Source organism: Leucoraja erinacea, chromosome 9, assembly GCF_028641065.1.
Source record: "Leucoraja erinacea ecotype New England chromosome 9, Leri_hhj_1, whole genome shotgun sequence".
Classification (NCBI taxonomy): Eukaryota; Metazoa; Chordata; class Chondrichthyes; order Rajiformes; family Rajidae; genus Leucoraja; species Leucoraja erinaceus.
Genome location: NC_073385.1, coordinates 64,441,528 through 64,465,341, shown reverse-complemented (window position 1 = coordinate 64,465,341; position 23,814 = coordinate 64,441,528). Strand labels below are relative to the sequence as shown.

Genomic DNA, 23,814 nt, shown 5'->3' with positions numbered 1-23,814 from the left:
TACCCGGGTCCTGCTGTCATTCTCCCTATTCTAACCATGCTCCTTTTCCCATCTCCCATTCTCACACCCCCCTCCCCTCCGAACCCACATCATCTCCACACAGTACCTCGCTCGAGCCTTGCTGCCCCCCTCTGACCCCAGCCCACATTCCTGCTGTGTTTTCCCTCTTTATACAATAGACAGTAGACAATAGGTGCAGGAGTGGGCCATTCGGCCCTTCGAGCCAGCACCGCCATTCACTGTGATCATGGCTGATCATCCACAACCAGTACCCCGTTCCTGCCTTCTCCCCATATCCCTTGACTCCGCTACCTTTAAGAGCCCTATCTAGCTCTCTCTTGGAAGCATCCAGAGAATTGGCCTCCACCGCCCTCTGAGGCAGAGAATTCCACAGACTCACAACTCTCTGCGAGAAAAAGTGTTTCCTCGTCTCCGTTCTTAATAGCCTACCCCTTATTCTTAAACCGTAGCCGCTGGTTCTGGACACCCCCAACATCGGAAAATGTTTCCTGCCTCTAGCGTGTCCAATCCCTTAATAATCTTATATGTTGCAATAAGATCACCTCTCATCCTAAATTGCAGTGTACACAAGGTCAGTCGCTCCATTTTTTCAACATTTGACAGTCCCGCCATCCCGGGAATTAACCTCGTGAACCTACTCTCTACTCCCCCAATAGCAAGAATGTCCTTCCTCAAATTGGGAGACCAAAGCTGCACACAATACTCCAGGTGTGGTCCCACTAGGGCCCTGGACAACTGCAGAAATACCTCTTTGCTCCTATACTCCACTCCTCTGGTTATGTAGGCCAACATCTTTCCGATGCAGAATTCAGACCTCAACAGGGGATTAGTATCTTTGTACCCAGTGATGACCCCTTGTCCCATCTCCAACATTCCTCCTCCTCTGGGGAAAAAAAAGGGTATTCAGGGAGAATGGGGCTGCTCAGGAATCAAAGTGGTCATCTCTGTGTGGAGCCATAGGAGATGGGCAAGGTCCTCAATAAGTATTTCTCCTCTGGGTTTACCGTGGAGAAAGACATGAGAAATCACAGGAAATTGGGGCAGTAAAGGAGGTGCTGAAGGTCTAACGTGTATGTTTATGAGCATGTTGCCAGGACTAGAGGGTGTGAGCTGCAGGGAGAGGTTGAGTACGCTGGGTCTCTATTCCATGGAGCGCAGAAGGATGAGGGGAGATCTTATAGAGGTATACAAACTCATGAGAGGAATAGATCGAGTAAATGCACAGAGTCTTTTACCCAGAGTAGGGTAATCGAGGACCAGAGGACATAGGTTCAAGGTGAAGGGGAAAAGTTTTAATAGGAATCCAAGGGGTGACTTTTTCACACAGAGTGTGGTTGGTGTATGGAACAAGCAGCCAGGGGAGATAGTTGAGGCTGGGACTATCCCATCGTTTAAGAATCAGTTGGACAGGTACATGGATAGGACGGGTTTGGAGGGATATGGACCAAGCGCAGGCAAGTGGGACTAGAGTAGCTTGGACATTGTTGGCCGGTGTGGGCGAGTTGGGCCGAAGGGCCTGTTTCCACTCGGTATCACTCTATGACTCTATGATGATAGACAAATCTCCCGGGCATGACCTGATATGAAGCATAATTTGTAAGTTTGCAGACGACAATAAAGTTGGTGGTTTTGTCGATAGCGAAGATGGTGGTCAAAAATTGCAGCAGGATCTTGATTGATTAGGCAGGTGGTGCTGAGGATTGGTTAAATGGCCTTGAATACAGATAGGTGTGAGGTCTTGGATTTTGGCAAGTCTAACCAGGGCAGAACCTACACAATGAATGGAAGGGCTCTGGGAAGTGTTGTAGAGCAAAGGGGTCTAGTAGTGCAGGTACATAGCTCCTTGAAAGTGGTGTCACAGATAGATAGAGTAGTCAAGAAGGCTTTCGGCACATTGACCTGCATTAGTCAGTGTGGAGTATAGAGGTTTGGAGGTGAAGATTGAGGGGGGATCCTATAGAAACTTACAAAATTCTTAAGGGGTTGGACAGGCTAGATGCAGGAAGATTGTTCCCGATGTTGGGGAAGTCCAGAACAAGGGGTCACAGTTTAAGGATAAAGGGGAAATCTTTTAGGACTGAGATGAGAAAAACATTTTTTACACAGAGAGTGGAGGATCTCTGTAATTCTCTGCCACAGAATGTAGTTGAGGCCAGTTCATTGGCTATATTTAAGAGGGAGTTAGATGTGGCCCTTGTGGCTAAAAGGATCAGGGGGTATGGAGAGAAAGCAGGTACATGATACTGAGTTGGATGATCAGCCATGATCATATTGAATGGCGGTGCAGGCTCGAAAGGCCGAATAACCTACTCCTGCACCTATTTTCTATGTTTCTATGTTATGTTACAATTGTACAAAACATTGGTGAGGTCACGTGTGGAGTATTGGGCCATGTGGAGTACTGTGTTGAGTTTTGGTCACTCTTTTATGGGAAAAGATGGTGTTAAACTGGGAACGGGTGCAGATACGTTTTACGAGGTTGTTGCCATGACTGGAGTGCCTGAGCTATAGGGAGAGGCTGAGCAGGCTGGGACTATTCCTTGGAGCACAGGAGGCTGAGGAGTGATCTTAAAGAGGCGTATAAGATTATGAGAGGACTAGATAAGGGAAATGCACAGAATCTTTTAACCAGAGTTGGGGAATTAAGAACCAGAAGATGAGGGGAAAAATATTTAATAGAAAGCTGAGAAGCAACTTTTTTAAATGGAAAAGTCTATGGAATGAGCTACTAGAGGAGGTAGTTGAGGCAGCTACTATTACAATGTTTAAAAAAACATGGACAGGTACATGTAAACGATAGGTTTGGAACCTTATGGGCTAAATGCAGGCAGGTGGGACTGGTGTAGATGGGTTATGTTGGTTGGCGTGGGATGAAGGGCCTGTTTCCACGCTGTATGACTCTTTGACACTATGTCGACTCCCACTGCCAACCTTCTACCCTTTATGGACCTTTGTATTTCCAACAGCTGGCGTGACATCCACCATCTTGAATTCTCCACATCCCATACCCACTACAATCTAACGGCCCTTGAACACCCACCCCACCATTCACTCTGCAACAATCCCAACATTGTCATTAAATCCGCTGTCAAGAGAGGTGCTGCTGTAGTCTAGCCAGCTGACATATAACTTTATGGCAGCCCTTTAGGTGGTGACTCTTTACATACCTTGGGTATGCAAAACAATAAATTTCCCAGTGACTCGTCACATGTGACTATTGTTCATTCATTCATTCATTCATTCATTCATTCATTCATTCATTCATGCTTTCATTCATTCATTCATTCAACCTTTCATTCATTCATTCAACCTTTCATTCATTCATTCAACCTTTCATTCATTCATTCAACCTTTCATTCATTCATTCAACCTTTCATTCATTCATTCAATCATTCTTTCATTCATTCATTCATTCAATCATTCTTTCATTCATTCATTCAATCATTCTTTCATTCAATCATTCATTCATTATTTCATTCATGCATTCATGCATTCATTCATTCATACATTCTTTCATTCATACTTTCATTCATACTTTCATTCATACTTTCATTCATTCATTCAATCAATCATTCATGCATTCATGCATTCATTCATTCATTCATTCATTCATTCATTCATCTATGCTGAGGCAAGACACCAGCTCTCTGCCTGCTCCCCCCTCACTGAACATCTCCACAGACCTTGAATCCATCCGATCGCCCCTTGTCCGGGCCCTTCAACCTACATCCAAGCCATCCAAGGGTGGCATGGTGGCACAGCGGTAGAGTTGCTGTCTTACAGCGCTTGCAGTGCCAGAGATCCGGATTCGATCCCGACTGCGGATGCTGTTTGTACGCTTTCCCCGTGAGCATGTGGGTTTTCTCAGAGATCTTTGGTTTCCTCCCACACTGCAAAGACATGCCGGTTTGTAGGTTAATTGGTTTGGGTTTGTATAAGTGAGTATAAGTGTAAATTGTCCCTAGTGTGTGTAGAGTAGTGTTAATGTGCGGGGATCGCTGGTCAGTGTGGCCTGTTTGCGCGCTATATCTCTAAACTAAACTGAACGAAACACCTCAAGCACCTTTTAACTCTTCAATAACTTTCAATTTCTCGGCCCATATTGCCTCATCTTTCCAATGGATGTTCAGTCCCTCTACACCTCCATCCCCCACCAGGAAGATCTTAAGACCCACCGGTTCTTCCTTGAATCCATTTCCCTCCTCTGACACTCTCCTCCGGAACTAGTCCTCACTCTCAATGTAGGAGCAAAATGGAAAGGACACACGGAGTTGGTGTTTGAGGTAAGGTGCGATTTTTTAAACTGGTCCACACCAGGACACCAGATAAAGCTGACCTGAACACTGGGTCTAAATGTCTGTTACATTGATGGGTGCACACATAATCAAAGAAGTAATCAATGACTTTGGTACATTTTTTATATTCTCAGATGACAAGGTTACTCAGAAACATGATTAACAGTAAATCAAGGTCTTAATTACAGAATGGATCTCAGAAAGACTTAATTAGGTCACAAACAGACTGAGATGATTATCCACAAGTCTAAATTAATTAACAGGAGATGCATATTTCTGTTACAATGATGGGTGCAGGCATGATCAATGAAATTCCATTCCTGTTAGGCATGGTCTGCTGTTTCCTGCCACCACATTAGCCCAATCCACATCGCCATTTACTAATTATTAGCCCTCACTATTGCTTACCCTGCAACACACTCAACAATTCTTGATTCTTCTCACTCTCTGCAAGGTAAAGGGCCTGTCCCACTTGGCCGTCATTTGCGTGTAATTTACGCAACAGGATGGGGTGGAAGGTGAGGACAAGGGAGACTCTGTCCATGTTGCGAATGGGGGGAGAGGGAGCAAGAGCGGAGCTGCGGGATATGGAGGAGACCCTAGTGAGAGCCTGATCTATGAAGGAAGAGGGGAACCCCCGTTCCCTAAAGAATGAGGACATCTGCAACATCTGCAGTTTGTGTGGTTATTCTTTTCCAGTATCTTCTTGCTCTTGCGATGCGGAGAAGGTATCACAGCCCCTCAGCCACATCTGAATTCCAACATGGTTTCAATCCAAAATCAATTGGCTCTGATATTTCCAATCACAGCAGTTCATAAGCAAAGAGATGATTTCACTCTCCAGTACACTTTAACTGTACGAGGCATTGTTGGGTTTTTAAATCGTGTGCTCATCGTTTGTCCGAATAACCAAGGTGTGTAACTCAGGACAATGGTCAACTTCAAATGAAAGAGAAATAGTTTCATTCCAAAGACAGATACAAAAAGCTGGAGTAACTCAGCGGGACAGGCAGCATCTCTGGAGAGAAGGAATGGGTGATGTTTCTGGTCGAGACACTTCTTCAGACTGAGAGTCGGGAAAGGGAAACGAGAGATATAGATGGTGATGTCGAGAGATATAGAATATTTGAAAGAAAGATGTGCAAAAAGTAACGATGATATAGGAAACAGGCCATTGTGAGCTGTGTGCTTCCAGTAGAGGGAGTACAGAGAAGGTTCACCAGACTGATTCCTGGGATGTCAGGACTTTCATATGAAGAAAGACTGGATAGACTCGGTTTGTACTCGCTAGAATTTAGAAGATTGAGGGGGGATCTTATAGAAACGTACAAAATTCTTAAGCGGTTGGACAGGCTAGATGCCGGAAGATTGTTCCCGATGTTGGAGAAGTCCAGTTTAAGGATAAGGGGGAAATCTTTTAGGACCGAGATGAGGAAAACATTTTTCACACAGAGAGTGGTGAATCTCTGGAATTCTCTGCCACAGAAGGTAGTTGAGGCCAGTTCATTAGCTATATTTAAGAGGGAGTTAGATGTGGCCCTTGTGGCTAAAGGGATCAGGGGGTATGTAGAGAAGGCAGGTACAGGATACTGAGTTGGATGATCAGCCATGATCATATTGAATGGCGGTGCAGGCTCCAAGGGCCGAATGGCCTACTCTTGCACCTATTTTCTATGTTTCTATGTGTGCGAGGTGAGAACGAGTACAGGCAATAAGACCAACAAGACGACTTTGTCGAAGAGTCTGAAGAAGGATCTCGACCCGAAACGTCACCCATTCCTTCTCTCCAGAGATGCTACCTGCGTGACTCCAGCATTTTGTATCTAAGGCGACTTTGAAGCTGTTACGACTTGGGTGGGGAGGGATGGAGAGAGAGGGAAAGCAAGGATTACTTGAAGTTAGAGAAGTCAATATTCATACTACTGGGGTGTAAGCTGCCCAAGCGAAATATGAGATTCTGTTCCTCCCATTTGCGCTGGGCCTCACTCTGACAATGGAGGAGTGCCAGAGGATATTCGATTCCTCTTTATAACAAGAGGAATCGAATATCGGAGCAAAGAGGTCCTTTTGCAGTTGTACAACTCCACACCTGGAGTATTGTGTGCAGTTTTGGTCCCCTAATTTGAGGATGGACATTCTTGCTATTGAGGGAATGCAGCGTAGGTTTACAAGGTTAATTTCCGGAATGGCGGGACTGTCATATGCTGAGAGAATGGAGCAGCTGGGCTTGTACACTCTGGAGTTTAGAAGAATGAGAGGGGATCTCATTGAAACACATAAGATTGTTAAGTGCTTGGACACACTAGAGGCAGAAAACATGTTACCGATGTTGGAGGAGTCCAGAACCAGGGGCCACAGTTTAAGAATAAGGAGTAAGCCATTTAAAACGGAGCCGAGGAAACACTTTTTCTCCCAGGGAGTGGTGAGTTTGTGGAATTCTCTGCCTCAGAGGGCGGTGGAGGCAGGTTCTCTGGATGCTTTCAAGAGAGAGCTAGATAGGGCTCTTAAAAATAGCCGAGTCAGGGGATATGGGGAGAAGGCAGGAACGGGGGACTGATTGTGGATGACCAGCCATGATCACATTGAATGGCGGTGCTGGCTCGAAGGGCCAAATGGCCTACTCCTGCACCTATTGTCTATTGTCTATTGCCAGGACGGAAAGGTAAGTGTGAGAATGGGAAGGGGAATTAAAGTGTTTGGAAAGCAGGACTTATCCCAACCCTGGGGCTTCCTTGGATAGTCTCTCTTTAGAGTGCAGCCGAATCACTTGTCACTGTAGCGTAGGTCCGCCAAAGCACAGATACTTTCTCTTTATATCATGCACGCTCTAGAGATGGATGCTGGCTCGTACAATCCATAACAATGGTTGGGTGAGAGGACTAAGTGTAATTTATTCAAGTCTGCTGATACGTGTAGGAAAGAACTGCAGATGCTGGTTTACACCGAAGGCAGACACAAAATCCTTTAGTAACTCAGCGGGCCAGGCAGCATCTCTGGAGAGAAGGAATGGGTGACGTTTCGGGTCGGGTGGAGACCCTTCTTCAGGCTGAGTTTCAGGGGAGGGGGAGACCTTACCTTGTTTGGTGCTACTGTGAAGATGACACAGAGATGTTCAGGAGGATATGGGCTGGACAACAAAAACATAGCATTTAGAATACATGTGGAAAATAATGTATTCTGTTGGGCAAATGAGTTGAGGAATGGTTTAATGCAGATAAGTGCGAGGTGTTGCATTTCGGAAGTCAAATCAGAGCAGGACCCTGGGGAATATTGTAGAACAGAGAGATCTAGGAGTACAGGTACTGTACATACTTACTTACTTACTTACTGCCTATTATGCCTCCTGGCATGTAGTGCAGCAACAAAGGTCCTCCACCCAGTAGTGTTGATTCCTTCAGTTGCTGTTTCCGTACCATATTTGTTTTACGAGACAGGGTTGTGAGCCCTGTGCTCAATCCCCAACCTGGAGGACCAGTGGATCGCTCTTTGTCTCGCCTCTACCCTTCCACCTGTCCAGCATGGGAGACCCTAACAGGAGACGAATCTCCCACTGGCATAGCTCTAGGGGTCACTGAGACACACAAGCTCCCCGACCACGACAAGGTTGCAATCCAACAGGGAGAGGTACTGTACATGAGTCACGGGTGGTCTTCACGGTTCAGGGTATTGGGTATAGAAGTTGGGACATTATGTTAAAGATGTACAAGACATTGGTGAGGCCACATTTGGTGTATTGTGTTCAGCGTTGGTTCACCTGCTAGAGGAAGGATGCCTTTAAGTTAGAAAGAGTGCAGAGAAGATTCACAAGGATGCTGCCAGAACTCGGGGGCCTGAGCTGTTGGGGGGGTTGGGCAGGTTAGAACTTTATTCCTTGGAGCCCAGGAAGCTGAGGAGTGACCTCATTGAGGTGCATAGAATGGTGCGAGGATTAGATAGGGTGAATGCACAGAGTCTTTTACCCAGGGTAGGGGTGTCAAAAACCAGGGGGCATAGTTTTAAGCTGAGAGGAGCAAGATTTAATTTGAACCTGACAGGCAATTCAGGGGAACATGGAACGAGCTGCCAGAGTAGGCAGTTGACAGGTGCTAGAAAAGATACTTGGACAGCTACATGGATAGGAAAGGTTTAGTGGGACATGGGTCTAACGCAGACAAATGGGACCAGCTGAGATGAGGTGTCTTGGTCGCCATGGACCGGTTGAACCAAAGGGCCTGTTTCCATGTTGTGTGTTTGGACTTTAACTCCTCCAGATTCTATCCTTCATCCCGACAATAGGGGGCAATCTACAGTTGTCGATCTACCTGCCAACACACAAGCCTTTGGGATGTGGGTGGAAACTAGAGCTCCAGGGGGAATCGGACACGGTCAAGGGTGAGATGTGAATACTCCACACAGACAGCACCAGAGGTCAGGAGCAAACCGGAGTCTCTGGAGCTGCATGGTAGTGATACCACCTCTAACTCTTAGACTCTGAACCCTGACTCTAGACTACTCAGCTGAAGAATCATCCACCCCATATCTACTGCGCTGAAATAAAAGATACAAAGTGCTGGAGTAACTCAGAGAGTCAGGAAGCATCTCTGGAGAGAGAACATGCCGTTTCAGGTTGGGACCCTTCGGCCCAGCTGATGAAAGTCAATGTAGCAAATGTCTTCTTTATCACTCTATCTCCCTGTGACACCACTTTCAGGGAACTCTGTACCTGTACTCCGAGATCCCTCTACTCTACAACACTCCGAATGGGATATTGGGATTGAAGATGGGTCCCGACCTGAAAAGTCACCTATGCATTTTCTCCAGAGATGCTAACTGACCCATTGTGTTACTTTATGTCCAGAATCTTGTGTCTTTTTAGTGAACCAGCATGTAATGGCAGTTTCTATACCTTCTCAAAGTCCAACTTCGATAGCCATTACTTCTCGGGAACGTGATGGAGCTATAGTTTACGCACTCACTGAACTATTATGATAGCAAAAACAAATCCTTCAGATGTTAAATACATAACAAAGAAATAACTCATAACTTTCCGTTCTCAATAGCTGTTGCATTTGTGGCATAAACATCATATAAGAGTGTGGCATCTCGAGTCTCGTGAGATCGTGAGATCGTGAGCGTGGAAAAAACAGTTGGCTTTCACATCCCTCGAGAGACTAAAACTCAAATCAATGAGTATGCGCTAGTCTCCTCCAAAGTAGACACATCCCTCTACGTATACCATCCCACCCACAAAAGTACAGACAGATGAAATAAAAATATTAGACATGGCTATAATATACGGACTTAAGCTTAATGGCTCCTACACAGCATCTGAAGTTCGACAGATGGACATAAAGTGCCCGAGTAACTCCATGGGTAAAGCAGTATCTTTGGAGAAAAGGAATAGGTGACATTTCGGAGCGAGACCCTTCATCAGACTGAGCCAGGGAGGGGGACACTGGAGGTATGGGAATATCGATCATTCAGAAAAGGTGGAGCCCACAATGGCCCATTGTTGGCTGGAGGCGAGGTGATAAAGAAGGGATACAAACGGTGACATTAGCAAGGGGGAGGGACAGAGAGGGAGTGAGAGAGAGAGAACACAAGGGTTACTTGAAGTTTGACAAGTCAATCTTCATGCGTTGTGAGCTGCCCAAGCGAAATATGATGCAGTTCCTCCAATTTGCTCTGGGCCTCACACTGACAGTGGAGGAGGCCCAGGACAGAAAGGTCAGTGTGGGAGTGGGTTTGGGAGTTAAAGTGTTTTGCAACTGAGGTTCCTTGTTTCTACATTCTACTGGGTAAACCTCTTCTACATCAAACACACCGACTCAGAAACAGGTCTGGTGAATCCTTTCTGCATTCTCTCCATGGCAAGAACATCCTTCTTCAGATAAGAAGTGCAAAATTGTAATTCGATCGTGCCTAGGGATCCATGTAGACATCCCTGAAGGGCAGTCAGTAAGGTGCATTACTGCATTAAAGGCCTCACAACAATCATGAGGGTGTATAAAACAATGAGGGGTAGAGATATGTTTTGTAGGAAGGAACAGCAGATGCTGGTTTAAACCAAATGCAGACACAAAATGCTGGAGTAACTGATTTGAGGGAGGACATCCTTGTGATTGAGGCAGTGCAGCGTAGGTTCACGAGAATGATCCCTGGGATGGCGGGACTGTCATATGAGGAAAGATTGAAAAGACTAGGCTTGTATTCACTGGAGTTTAGAAGGATGAGGGGGATCTTATAGAAACATATAAAATTATGAAAGGATATTTAAACTAGATGCAGGAAAAATGTTCCCAATGTTGGGCGAGTCCAGAACCAGGGGCCACAGTCTTAGAGTAAAGGGGAGGTCATTTAAGACTTGAGGTGAGAAAAAAACTTTTTCACCCAGAGAGTTGTGAATTTGTGGAATTCCCTGCCACAGAGGGCAGTGGAGGCCAAGTCACTGGATGGATTTAAGAGAGAGTTAGATAGAGCTCTAGGGGCTAGTGGAATCAAGGGATATGGGGAGAAGGCAGGCACGGGTTATTGATTGGGGACGATCAGCCATGATCACAGTGAATGGCGGTGCTGGCTCGAAGGGCCGAATGGCCTCCTGCACCTATTTTCTATGTAACTCAGCGGGACAGGCAGCATCTCTGGAGAGAAGGAATGGGTGGCGTTTCGGGTCGAGACCCTTCAGACTCAAGAAGAATTCAGCCTGAAGAAGGGTCTCGACCCGAAACGTCACCCATTTCTTCTCATCAGGGATGCTGCCAGTCCCACTGAGTTACTCCAGCATTTTGTGTCTAGCATAGATAAGGTGAATGGTCAGAGTCTTTTGTCAAGGGGAAGGGTAGTCTAAAACTAGAGGGCATAAATATAAGATGAGAGGAGAAAGATTTTAAGGGACCTAAGGAGCTATCATATTGCACAGAGGTTGGTTTCGTTTTTGGTTTAGTTTAGAGATACTGCACACAAATAGGACTACCTTGTTTGGGCACTTTGGTCAGTGTGGCCGTGGGCCAAATGGCTTGTTTCCACATTGTAAAACACTGCCTCATACAGTGCTTTGGTGAGATTATACCTGTGCTATTATGTGCGGTTCCATCCTTATCTAAAGAAGGTCAGAGGCTTATGCAGACTGGTTGCACCATTTTTAGTTTAGTTTAGTTTAGAGATACAGCACGGGAACAGGCCCTTCGGCCCATCGAGTCCGCACCGACCAGCGATACACGCACATTAACACTATCCTTCACACACTGGGGACAATTTATACTTATACCAAGCCAATTAACCTACAAACTTTTGGAGTGTGGGAGGAAACTGGAGCACCCAAAGAAAACCCACGAGATCGCGGGGAGAACGTACAAACTCTGTACAGACAGCACCCGTAGTCGGGATTGAACCCGGGTCTCTGGTGCTGCAATCGCTGTAAAACATTCTCCAGTGCTTCTACGCAGCGGCGGTGGAAAGCATCTTGTCCGGGAACATTACCATCTGGTTTGGGAATTGCTCTGCCAAGGACAAGAAGGCTCTGCAGAGAGTAGTGCGTTCGGCCGAACGCACTATGGGAACTTCACTCACCCCTCTGCAGGAACTATACAACAGGAGGTGCAACTCCAGAGCAAACAAAATCATGGGAGACCCCTTCCACCCCTGCAACGGACTGTTCCAGCTGCTACGGTCAGGCAAACGCCTCCGTTGCCATGCGGTGAGAACGGAGAGGTTTAGAAGGAGTTTCTTCCCAGAGGCAATTAGGACTGTAAACGCCTATCTCACCAGGGACTTACTCTACAAAAATTTTTGTCCTTCCATTATTTATTATGTATAAGAATAAGTGTGTTATGATTGTGTTTTTAATTATTTTTTAGTTGTTTTGTTGTTTGTCTTTTGCACAAAAGTCCGCGAGCATTGCCACTTTCATTTCACTGCACATCTCGTATGTGTATGTGACAAATAAACTTGACTTGATTTGACTTGACTTGACATTCGGTACTGAGACTCAAAGAAATGTCAACACTAGGACGGTGAATCTTTGGAATTCTCCACAGGGAATTGTGGAGGCTCAGTCACTGAGTTTGTTCAAGTCAGAGGTCAATATATTTTTGGATGTCAAGGGAGGTGTGCTGTGATCACTGAATGGCAGAACACAAGGGGCTGAATGGCCTGGGAGTCTGAAGAAGGGTCTCGACCTGAAGCTTCACATATTGCCCCTGACACTCTGTCTGAAGAAGGGTCTCTACCCGAAATGCCACGTATCGTTATTCTCCAGAGATGCTGCCTGACCCGCTGAGTTACTCCAGCTTCTTGTGTCTGCCTTCGGGCTGAATAGTCTGCTCCACTTCCTCTTTCTTACGTGCTTGTGTAGTAATACCAAAGGCTAGTGGGCATAGCTTTATAGTGAGAGGGGCAAAGTTGAAAGGTGATGCTTGGAACAATGATGTTGTGGCCATTGCGGAAACGTAGTTGCAGGGGGGACATGACCGGCAGCTCAATGTTCTGGGGTTTCGATGTTTCAGATGTGATTGGGAGGGAGGCCAAATAGGTGGAGGAGTTGTGCTACTGGTCAGGGTGACGATCACAGCAGAACTCAGAGAGGACATACTGGACAGAACTCAGAGAGGACAATATTGTCACGTGTACCAAGGTACAGCGAAAAGCTTTTGTTGCATGCTAACCAGTCAGCAGAAAGACAATGCATGATCACAATCGAGCCATTGCCAGTGTTTAGATACACAAAAAGGGAATAACGTTTAGTGCAAGGTAAAGTCCGATCCTTGATAGTCCGAGGGTCACCAAAGATAGTACTTCAGAACTGTTCTCCAGTTGAATGGGTGCAGCATAGAAATAAGGAAGGTGCAAGCACTCAAATGAGATTGTACTAAAGACACCAAATATCAAGCAGCAGATAGAGGAACAGAAATGTAGATAAGTTACCGAAAGTTACCAGAGCAACAGAGTTGTCTCTGTGGTTGATTTTAACTTTCCCAATGATGACTGGGATTTTCTCAGTGCCAAAGGCTTAGATTGGGCCGAATATGTGAGGTGTATCCGAGAGGGTTCCTTGAAACAGTATGTGGATAGTCCAAATGCGTAGGAAGGAGCTGCAGATGCTGGTTTAAACTGAAAATAGACTCAAAAAACTGGAGTAACTCAGCGGGTCACGCAGCATCTCTGTAGGAAAGGAATAGGTGACGTTTCGGGTCGAGACCCTTCTCCAAACTGAAGAAGGGTCTCGACCTGAAACGTCACCTATTCCTTTTCTCCAGAGATGCTGTCTGACCCTTTTGTTGGGAAATGAGCCTGGTCAGATGACTGGTGCATCAGTGGAAGAGCAATTTGAGGATAGTGATCACAACTCTCTTAAATTTTAAGATTGGTTTGAATAGGGAGAAGATTAAACCTTGTGGGAAAATGCTAAATTGGAGTAAAGGCAAACTCCAATTTTATGAGGCATGAGCTCGGGAGGGTACATTCAGAGCAACTGTTATTGGGTAAGTCCACATGTAGGAGTGCGAAGGACGGCAAAGTAAAGCTTCCTTGGATGACCAAAGTGATTGTACATTCAGTCTAAAAGAAAAAGGAAGTGCATGTAAGATTTAATAGGATGGAATCAGACAGCGTCTTTGAGGAATATAAAGAAAGGAGGAAAAAACTCCTGTAAGGAATTAGAAGGGCCAAAAGGGGCCACAATATTTCTTTGATGAGTCGGATTAAATAAAATCCCAAAGCTTTTTAAAACTATATTTAAAACGGGAAGATGACCAGGGAGAAGGCAAGACCACTCAGGATAAAGGAGGGAATTTGTGCATATAATATGGGGACAAGTACTTTGGGTGGAAATCGCTTTTAATACATGGGGCGGGGGCACTAACATATAGGACAGAGGTCAGCAACCTACGGCCGTAGCCCAAATTCATCCGGCCCGCAGGCGTTTTTTTAAAATAAGTTTTCGCAACCGGGGAACTGCAGCCGGTCCCGGGGCCCGCAGGTGACCTGGGTGCTTCAGCTAGACCTGCCATCCAACCTGGGCACTACAGCCAGCCCCGGGGCAGGCGAGCTGACTTGGGCATTACAGTTAGTCCCGGGTGGTTTTGCTGCAACATGTTTCACAATTAACATGGGGGTGGGGGGATTGTCCCCCACCTCTCAAAACATGGGGAGACAGCCCCCCCCCCCCACCCAGGATTTCCACCCATGGGTTTTCACTAGGGATAAGGACATGCAGGATAGTGAGATTGATGTGGAGGACATTATGAGATTAAGAAGGAGAAGAGTATAAAGGTGGATATATCCCCAGGACCTGATGGGATTTATCCCAGGTTATTGAGAGGGGCAAGAGAGGAAATTGTGGGAGCCTTGACAAATATCTTGGTGTCTTCCCTAGCTACGGGTGAGGTCCCGGGAGACTGGAGTGTAGCGAATGTTGTTCCTTTATTTAAGAAAGGGTGTAGAGAGAATCCAAGGAATTGTAGGCTGGTGAGTCTCACATCAGTGGCAGGGAAACTATTGGAGAGGATTCTTCTGGATAGGATTTACTACCATTTGGAAGAGAAAGGTTTAATTAGGGACAGTCAGCATGGCTTTGTACTTTCAGGTTGTGTCTTATTAACTTGATCATGTTTAGTTTAGTTTAGGTTAGAGATACAGCATGGAAACAGGCCCTTTGGCCTACCGGCTCCATGCCAACCAGCGATCCCCACATATTAACACTATCCGACACACACATACCTACATACCTGCACATCTTTGGAGTGTGGGAGGAAACCAAATATCTCGGGGAAAACCCATGCGGTCGTGGGGAGAACGTACAAACTCCGTACAGACAGCACCCATAGCTGGGATCGAACCCGGGTCTCCAGCGCTGCAAACGCTGTAAGGCAGCAACTCTACCGCTGCACCACCATGCCCCCTTATTGTTTGAGGGGGTGATGAAGATGATCAAAGAGGCTCGGGAAGTGGATGTTGTCTACATGGATTTTAGTGAGGCATTGAATAATGGCGTGATCATGGCATTTGATGGTAGGCCTATCCAGAAGATTAAGATGCATGCGATTAATAGTGACATGGTCGTCTGGATTTAGAACAGGTTTACTGATAGAAGACAGAGGGTTGTGGTGGAAGGACAATATTCAGGCTGGAGGTCTGTGACCAGTGGAGTTCCACAGGACGTGTGCTGGGACCTCTGCTGTTTGTGATATATATAAATGACTTGGACGTCAACATAGATGTGTTGGATAGTGTTGGCTAGTAAGTTTGCAGATGACGCCAAGATTGCTAGGGCCGGGGAAGGCCGACAAAATATGATGAGATGAGGTGCTGCCGGAAGTTGATACCATATTGTTTGATGGGCTTTTAAACAGGCACGTGGATATGCAGGGAATGGAGGGATATGGATCACGAGCAGGTAGATGAGATTAGTTTATAGAGTTTATTATCTGTATAATATATATTAGTTTATATAGGCCTGATGTTCAGCACTGACATCGTTGGCCGAAGGGACTGTTCCTGTGCAATACTGTTCAATGTTCAACACACTGTGACAAAACTAGTGAACATCAAATAAAGTCAAGTCAAGTCAATTTTATTTCTATAGCACATTTAAATACAACTCTCATTGACCAAAGTGCTTTACATTAGTGCAGGTACTAACGTGCTGCATACAACGGTACATAGATCTAACAATACATACATAAATACATACACACAGCGCTCCCTCAGAGGACCTCAAGAAATGCTTGTGAGTAGAGATAGGATTTAAGTCTAGACTTAAATGAGTCGTTGGAGGGGGCAGTTCTGATAAGAAGAGGGATGCTGTTCCACAGTCCGGGTGCTGCAACCGCAAAAGCGCGGTCGCCCCTGAGTTTATGCCTGGACCGCGGGATAGTCAGCAGCCCGAAGTCGGCTGACCTGGAGGTAGAATGGTGTGTTAGCAGATTTTTGATATAGGTGGGGGCAAGCCCGTTAAGGGCTTTGTTTACATAAAGGAGGAGCTTGAAATTAATTCTATACCGTTCTGAGAGCCAGTGGAGAGGCCAGAATCGGGGGGGATGTGGTCCCTTTTACAGGTGCCCGGCAGAAGTCTCGCTGCGGCGTTTTGGACCAATTGCAGGCGGGACAGGGATGATTGGGTATAGGTTGTGTCATAGATTGAAAATGACTCGCTCATTCAGTGTGCACTTTCAAATTATTTTTCTTTTCATCCATGCTGCAGCCATCTTTGTAGTTTTTCCTGCCTTCTCCTTACAGACAGGTGCCACACCACATTACACTGGGAATAACTGTCTCCTACAGACCAGATAGTATTTTGTCCCAACCGTTAGCAGAGACAGTTTTGAGGAAGACTACCTCGATGTTTTCTGGGTGCTTTTGTAAACGGAACTCTCTTTATTTTCTAGGACCAGTTGTTGTTTTGTGATGATTGTGATCGTGGTTATCATATGTACTGTTTAAAGCCACCGATGGTTCAGCCTCCTGAAGGTACAGTATCCACTTCATACTGTTTATTTGAGACTTCCTGAAGCATGTTGTCACTACCCTGTGTTTGTCTTAGTTCAATGTTCTCACCCACCTCCTGAAAAACTCATTCAAGATCATAACACAAGCTGCCACATACAAAGCTATGCCGACTGTCCCTAATTAACCCAGTTTCTTCCAGATGTGAGTAGATCCTATCTTGAAGAATCCTCGCCAGTAGCTTCCCCACCACTGATGTGAGGGTCAACAGCCATTAATTTCCTTGATTATCTCAACTCCCCTTCTTGAACATAGGAACACCAACTCTCCAGGTCTCCGGGACCTTGCCTGTGGCTAGAGAAGATGCAAAGATCTTCATCACGGCCCCTGCAATCTTCTCCCTTCCCTCCCTCAATAACGGGATAGACTCCGCCAGGACCTGGGGAGTCCAAGAAGACCAACACAACCTCCTACTAATCTCAAACTGCTCTATTAGTAGTCCCTGTCCTGATCTTACTGTTCTCCATTGTCCTTTTGTGCTTAACCTTTGAAGACTTCATTAAGCATCAAAAGTATTGACATGTACTAGATTGAGCAAATGTTGCCATTTCAGAATTACAAATGAAAGTTTTCAAAACTAGAACATTCAAAATAGTTATGTATTTCAACACTGCAGCAACATTTTCCTTAAGCTTAACCCAAACTTTTGCATTGGCGATCAAAATAAAGGGCCTGTCCCACTTGGACGACCTAATCCACGAGTTTAGAAGACCCTGGACAAGTTGAATAAATGTCAAGGTCGTGTTGACTTGCCGAAGTAAAATACCTCCTACGACCTCCTACGACTATGTCCACGGCCTCCCACGACTATGTCTACGACCTCTTACGATCCCCCACGACCTCAGTCTTCCACACCTAAGACCAACTACGACTAGCTACGAGTGGAAAATGATCACATGATAAAATAATGTCATGTTTGCATTTTTTTTTCTCGGGCCAGTTACCGACCTACGATTACCTACGACAACCATCATGACCTACTACGACCTACCTATGAGTAAAAAGTGTCCATTTTTTCCATGCCGACCTTTTTTTACTCGTGGACATTTTTTATCAGGCTGGAAAAAACGCCGCGACCGACTTGAGGCCACGAGTACGCGGAGACCACTCACGAGCATGAGGAAGAGTTACAAAGACCTACTACAACCTCGTGGTGACCATGCTGCGAGTATGTCAAGGGCAAACTCGGCAGAGGTCACCAATTAGGTTGTGAAAGTGGGACAGGGCCTTAACATGGCCGTCTTGCATTAGTTACAGATTCAAGGCTTACTGCGATTAAATTTAACATTGTTTGATAATCTGCATTAGACCGCAACTTAAAGCTGTGAATTATAAATGACTACAAAATAAATGCTTTCTATAATATTAGATTCTATTGCAACATCTATTACAAGATCTTTGTATAGGCCCTGGTATGTCCTTCTCCTTGGTAGGCTTGTCAAGCTATTTCCAGAGAGGTCGATGGTGCTATTGCCAATCAGGGAAAAGGGGAGAAAGAATTCAAAGCTGCAAAATGAAATGAGCGGAAGATAGAAAGGTTAAGACATGCGATGACGCCTTTGGCGCGAGGTTGAACTAATGGAAGGGTTTCAGAATGATCTGTAATTACTGAGAAATGTGGTGGGATTCTGTCCTTGTAAACATTGCGTTCTTTCTCGCCTGCAGGAAGCTGGAGCTGTCACTTGTGCCTGGAGCAGCTGAAGGAGAAGGCTTCTGCCTGGCAAAGCAAGCCCTAGTTCAGTCTCGTCAACTTTTTTATATTTTTTTAAGATCAGTTTGATTTGAATGCATGCGGTCAGGATTTGCACTTTCAGGCGAAAATGCAGACTTTTTTTCACAAAATGTGTAACGAAGCAAAGTGTTACTGCATTTAGCTTGTGGCTCAATATTGCAGGCATATTGATCAATGTGATCACCCTGTGTGTGAGTGTTGCAGCCAGTGATTAGCAGTCTCACCCCTCTGCTAAATGTGGCTGTGGTAACAGTTCAACGTGTTTTATCATTCAGATCCCAGGTTCCTGACTCATTCTCTTGACAAAATCACACATGGTTGCAAACGTTAATAAGTGAATTAAGTACTTAAATATTCAGAGTTTTCATATATTCTGAGGTTGTGGACTTACAGGAGGATTGGAAAAGCATATTACATGCAAATGTTAACGTTTCAAACTAGAATGCCCTATTAAAACAAAATCGTAACAGATCTCTCATGGGACCTTTCCACATGGAACCTTATCCCGATTGCACTCTGAGCTCTGGTGAGTCTCAGGCAAAGATCTTAGACGGCTCCAAGATCCTTGGTCTCAGGTGTCAATGACCCCGGGGAGTGCAACCAAACAGCCAATTATCAATGCTGGTTTAAAATTAAACACTGCAAAAAAAAAAAATAACAGCCAGAGCTAATTTAAACTCTAAAGGCTCACATTTCAACAGTATTAGTGCTTTTTACAAATAGCCATTATGAACGTAGGGCCATTGGCGAGGTTTTTTCATTGGCTTGTTTCCTGTTTACGTTTCTATCTAAGTATTGTGTGCAGAGAATAATTGCTTCAGAGACTCTCATCAATGCAGAACGCAGGATCTACTCAGTCCTGTCATTTTGCTGCTGCATTCCTACGTAATTTCACACAAGTTCCAAAATAAGATGCCAGAATATACTGGGATGAGGTGAAAGAATATTCCATTATATTAGACTTTAGTGGAAAAAATCAATGCCATTGTGGTTATTGTGTGATGTTAATAACTAAGCATATTAGCATGCCAGTATCAGTATTTAATAGAGCTCACCAGACTTAATACCACTGTAGAGATTGTCTGTGCTTAAATCTGTTTATAGTTCAGATCTTCAAGGTAGTCTTTTAACGTATTTTCTTGTAGCTGAGAATTATTGTGATATGCTTAAGGCTACAGTGTCAGAGAGTTGGAGCGACGTGTTACGCCAAACGCTACCAACCTTTCTTAGTAACCGACCAACGGCAGTATTTTGAGTAACAAGGGGTGTGAGGGGGTTGTTACCTGACAATATTTATCCTTTTAGCCAACATAATGGAAGCACATGATCTGTTTTGTGCCATCTTCATTAATATAGACAAATAGACAATAGACAATAGGTGCAGGAGGAGGCCATTCGGCCCTTCAAGCCAGCACCGCCATTCAATGTGATCATGGCTGATTATCCCACAATCAGTACCCGGTTCCTGCCTTCTCCCCATATCCCCTGACTCCGCTATTTTTAAGAGCCCTATCTAGCTCTCTCGTGAAAGCATCCAGAGAACCTGCCTCCACCACCCTCCGAGGCAGAGAATTCCACAGACTCACAACTCTCTGGGAGAAAACGTGTTTCCTTATCTCCGTTCTAAATGGCTTACTCCTTATTCTTAAACTATGGCCCCTGGTTCTGGACACCCGCATTACTCAGCATATTTCTGAGTTACATCTGCAGCCCCCAGCAGATCGCAGGTTGAGAGCACTTTGGGGCACTGAGATCGCGAAAGATGCTACAAAAAGCGAAAGCACGCTCAGTTTTGCGTGTACTTATTTCTGTATTTGCCCCTACAGATTTATACAGCATTCTAGACCGAGCCAGGCAGTGAGGGTTCAAGATTTCAAGACCCTTCTTCAGACACGAAACGTCACCTATTCCTTCTCTCCAGAGATGCTGGCTGACTCACCAAGTTACTCCACCTTTTTGTGTCTATCTTCGGTTTCAATGGAAGATAGACATAAAATGCTAGAGTAACCCAGCGGGACAGGCAGCATCTCTGGAGAGATGGAATAGGTGACGTTTTGGGTCGAGACCCTTCTTCTGACCTTTACCAGCACCTGCAGTTCCTTCCTACACAGGCTACACGGTTTGCCCATTTCTCCCCAACTTACCACAAGCATAGAAACATAGAAAATAGGTGCAGGAGGAGACCATTTGGCTCTTCGAGCCAGCACCGCCATTCATTGTGATCATGGCTGATCGTCCCCAAATAATAACCCGTGCCTGCTTTCTCCTTCTTTTTCCTCGTGCTAAATGTATCACACTCTACCCCCACTGAGGAAAGGATTAGATCATTTAATCCAGAAATGTGGCAGTTACCTTTCGGCCGTGGTGTGCCTGACTTGTGCATGCTGACTGTTCTTGCAGGCAAGGGGAGGTTTGGTTTAACTGCTGAGGCTTTTCCATCACCAAACACTTTAACCCCCTCCCCCGTCCCCTTCCCATTCCCACACTGACCTTTCTGTCCTGGGCCTCCTCCATTGTCAGAGTGAGGCCCAACGCAAATTGGAGGAACACCACCTCATATTTCACTTGGGCAGCTTACACCCCAGCGGTATGAATATTGATTCCTTTAACTTCAAGTAACCCCTGCATCCCCACTCTCTCCACCCCTCTCCCAACCAAATCATACCAGCTTCAAAGTCGTCTTGTTGAGTCTCATTGTCTGTAACTCGTTTTCACCTAGAACACAGCTAACAATGGCCTGTTTCCTTTATCATCATTACATTTTTGCATCTTTCATTCATTTGTTCTATATCTCTCTATATCTCCATCTATATCTCTAGTTTTCCTTTCCCCACGACTCTCAGTCTGAAGAAGGGTCTTGACCCGAAACGTCACCCGTTCCTTTTCACCCGAGATGCTGCCTGTCCCGCTGAGTTACTCCAGCATTTTGTGTCTATCTTCAGTTCCTTCCTACACACCTCTTCCACCAGCCCGAGCCTTTGCTCCCAACACCAACTGCCTCCACCTACACCTGCCCGCTCAAGCCTCACATTGCAGCCAGATCTCCTGTCGCTGCCGCGCTCCCACATATGGTGGCAGAGTGGTGGAGCTACAGCCTTACAGCGCTGGAGACCCGGGTTCGATCCCGACTACGGGTGCTGTTTGTACAGAGTTTGTACGTTCTCCCCGTGACCTGCGTGGGTTTTCTCTGAGATCTTCGGTTTCCTCCCACACTCCAAAGATGTACAGGATTGTAGGTTAATTGGCTTGGTGCATGTGTAAATTGTCCCTAGTGTGTGTAGGATAGTGTCAGTGTGCGGGGATCGCTGGTCAGAGCGGACTCGGTGGGCCGAAGTGCCTGTTTCCGCGCTGTATCTCTACACGAAACTAAACTAAATTTACATTTATCTGGGCCCTTTAATACTGGGAAACATCCGGAGGAGACTCACAGGTATAATTAAAGATGGGCCTCCGGGAACAACATCTGGAGGGGAATATTTGGCAACATCCACTCTCTACTTGAAATCCCTGGTACTGTCTTCTCTTCAGGCATTGTCGGGTTGGACTGACTGCAGGCACTCCATGATCTTTTGACAATCCAATTGTGTATTGATAGGTAGAAACTGGGAATTGCTGATGCTGGTTGACAAAAAAGGACACAAAGTTCAGAAGAAGGATCCTACCCGAAATGTCACCTGTCCATGTTCTCCAGTGATGTTGCCTGACCCACAGGACATGGAACTGTACAGCAACGGAATGGGCTCTTCAGCCCACAATGTTTGTGCCAAACATGATGCCTAGCTGAACGATCTCATCTGCGTGCATTTGATCCATATCCCTCTATTCCCTGCAGTTCCATGTGCTTATCGAAAGGCCTCTTAAATGCCACTATCGCATCTACCTCCGCCACCACCCCTGGCAATGCGTAACAGGCCCCAGACTAATCCTCCATGTAAAAAACTTGCCCACACATCTCCATTAAACATTACCCCTCTCACCTTATATCCATGCCCTCTGATATTGGACATTCCCGCCCTGGGGAAAAGGTTCTGCCTGTCTACCCTATCTATGTCTCACCAGTTTATATACCCACTGAGTCACTCCAGCACGATGATGTATTTATGGGCTAGGTCAATCTACACAGGTCGGCCTGGGTTATGAACATCTGACATGGGCACGTCTACATGTTTGTGGGGTGTATCGGATTATGAGAGGAATAGAGAGAGTAACTGTGAGAGTATTTAACCCAGAGTAGGGGAATCAAGAACCAGAGGACATAGGTTTAAGGTGAGGGGGAAAATATTTAATAGGAACATGAAGGGAAGTTTTTTTACACAAAGGATGGTGGGGAGATGAAACAAGCTGCAGAGGAGGAAGTTGAGGCATGAACAAATGCAATGTTTAAAAAACAATTAGACAGGTACATGGATAGGACAGGTTTAAAGGGATATGGGGCAAACACAGTGTAGATGGGGCATGTTGGTCAGCATAGGCAAGTTGGGCCGAAGGGCCTGTTTTCATGCTGCAGGACTCTATATGAGCAGGCTCCCAAAATATAGTTCAATTGAAAAGTGGGACATACAGCACATATAGAAGTCCGTTCTCTCTGCATTTTGGGTCATTGTTATTGCTGATCTGTCTTATGTGCTTTTGATGTCATTCACTACAATGTGTCATCACCACAACAAGTTATTGTTCCGACTTATGGACAAAATGTACATCTGTAAAACTGGAAACCCACCTTACCTAGGGAAGGCCTGTATGTAAGTCCAAAACTTGTCCCTGTTAATAAACGCTGTCAGGTTCCTTGGGTTCATCTTGCCTGCTCTTTCCAACCAAGACTGAAAACTGTAAGGTGGACCCATCATGATTGTCTGAAGAAGGGTCTCGACCCATTCCTTCTCTCCAGCGATGCTGCCTGTCCCGCTGAGGTACTCCAGCATTTTGTGTCTATCTTGATTCATGAGATCTCTGTTTCCACGACAAGGCAACTTAAATCGTAGGAAATTACAATGGATTGCTTCAGAGTGTCTCATTGAATATACACGTTCACATATGGGTTATTGATATGGGACGATCAGCCATGATCACAATGAATGGCGGTGCAGGCTCGAAGGGCTGAATGACCACCTCCTGCACCTATTTTCTATGTTTCTATGTTTTTAAATGTGCTGAATGATTATCGAAGGGGTCCCTCAAGGCCATTGCCCCCATCCCCACCTACCTCCCCCCTTCCTCCCACCGCATGCACACCGACATGTCAGAGACATTGGTAGCTCACCATGCTGGGAGGAGCAGGAGGGGTTT

At 45.6% G+C, this 23,814-nt stretch overlaps 1 protein-coding gene across 3 annotated transcripts in view; it reads left to right on the top strand.

Annotated features, from left to right (window-relative positions):
- The window catches only part of LOC129700493 (zinc finger protein DPF3-like), a 156,808-nt gene extending 133,495 nt beyond the window's left edge, over positions 1-23,313 (top strand). For all 3 annotated transcript variants that reach the window (XM_055641026.1, XM_055641027.1, XM_055641031.1), the window contains 2 exons: positions 16,679-16,760; positions 18,462-23,313. In XM_055641026.1, coding sequence (XP_055497001.1) covers positions 16,679-16,760; positions 18,462-18,532 — 153 coding nt within the window. In that variant the 3' untranslated portion in view covers positions 18,533-23,313. The remainder of the gene's footprint in view (positions 1-16,678; positions 16,761-18,461) is intronic.
- Positions 23,314-23,814: the final 501 nt, after the last annotated feature.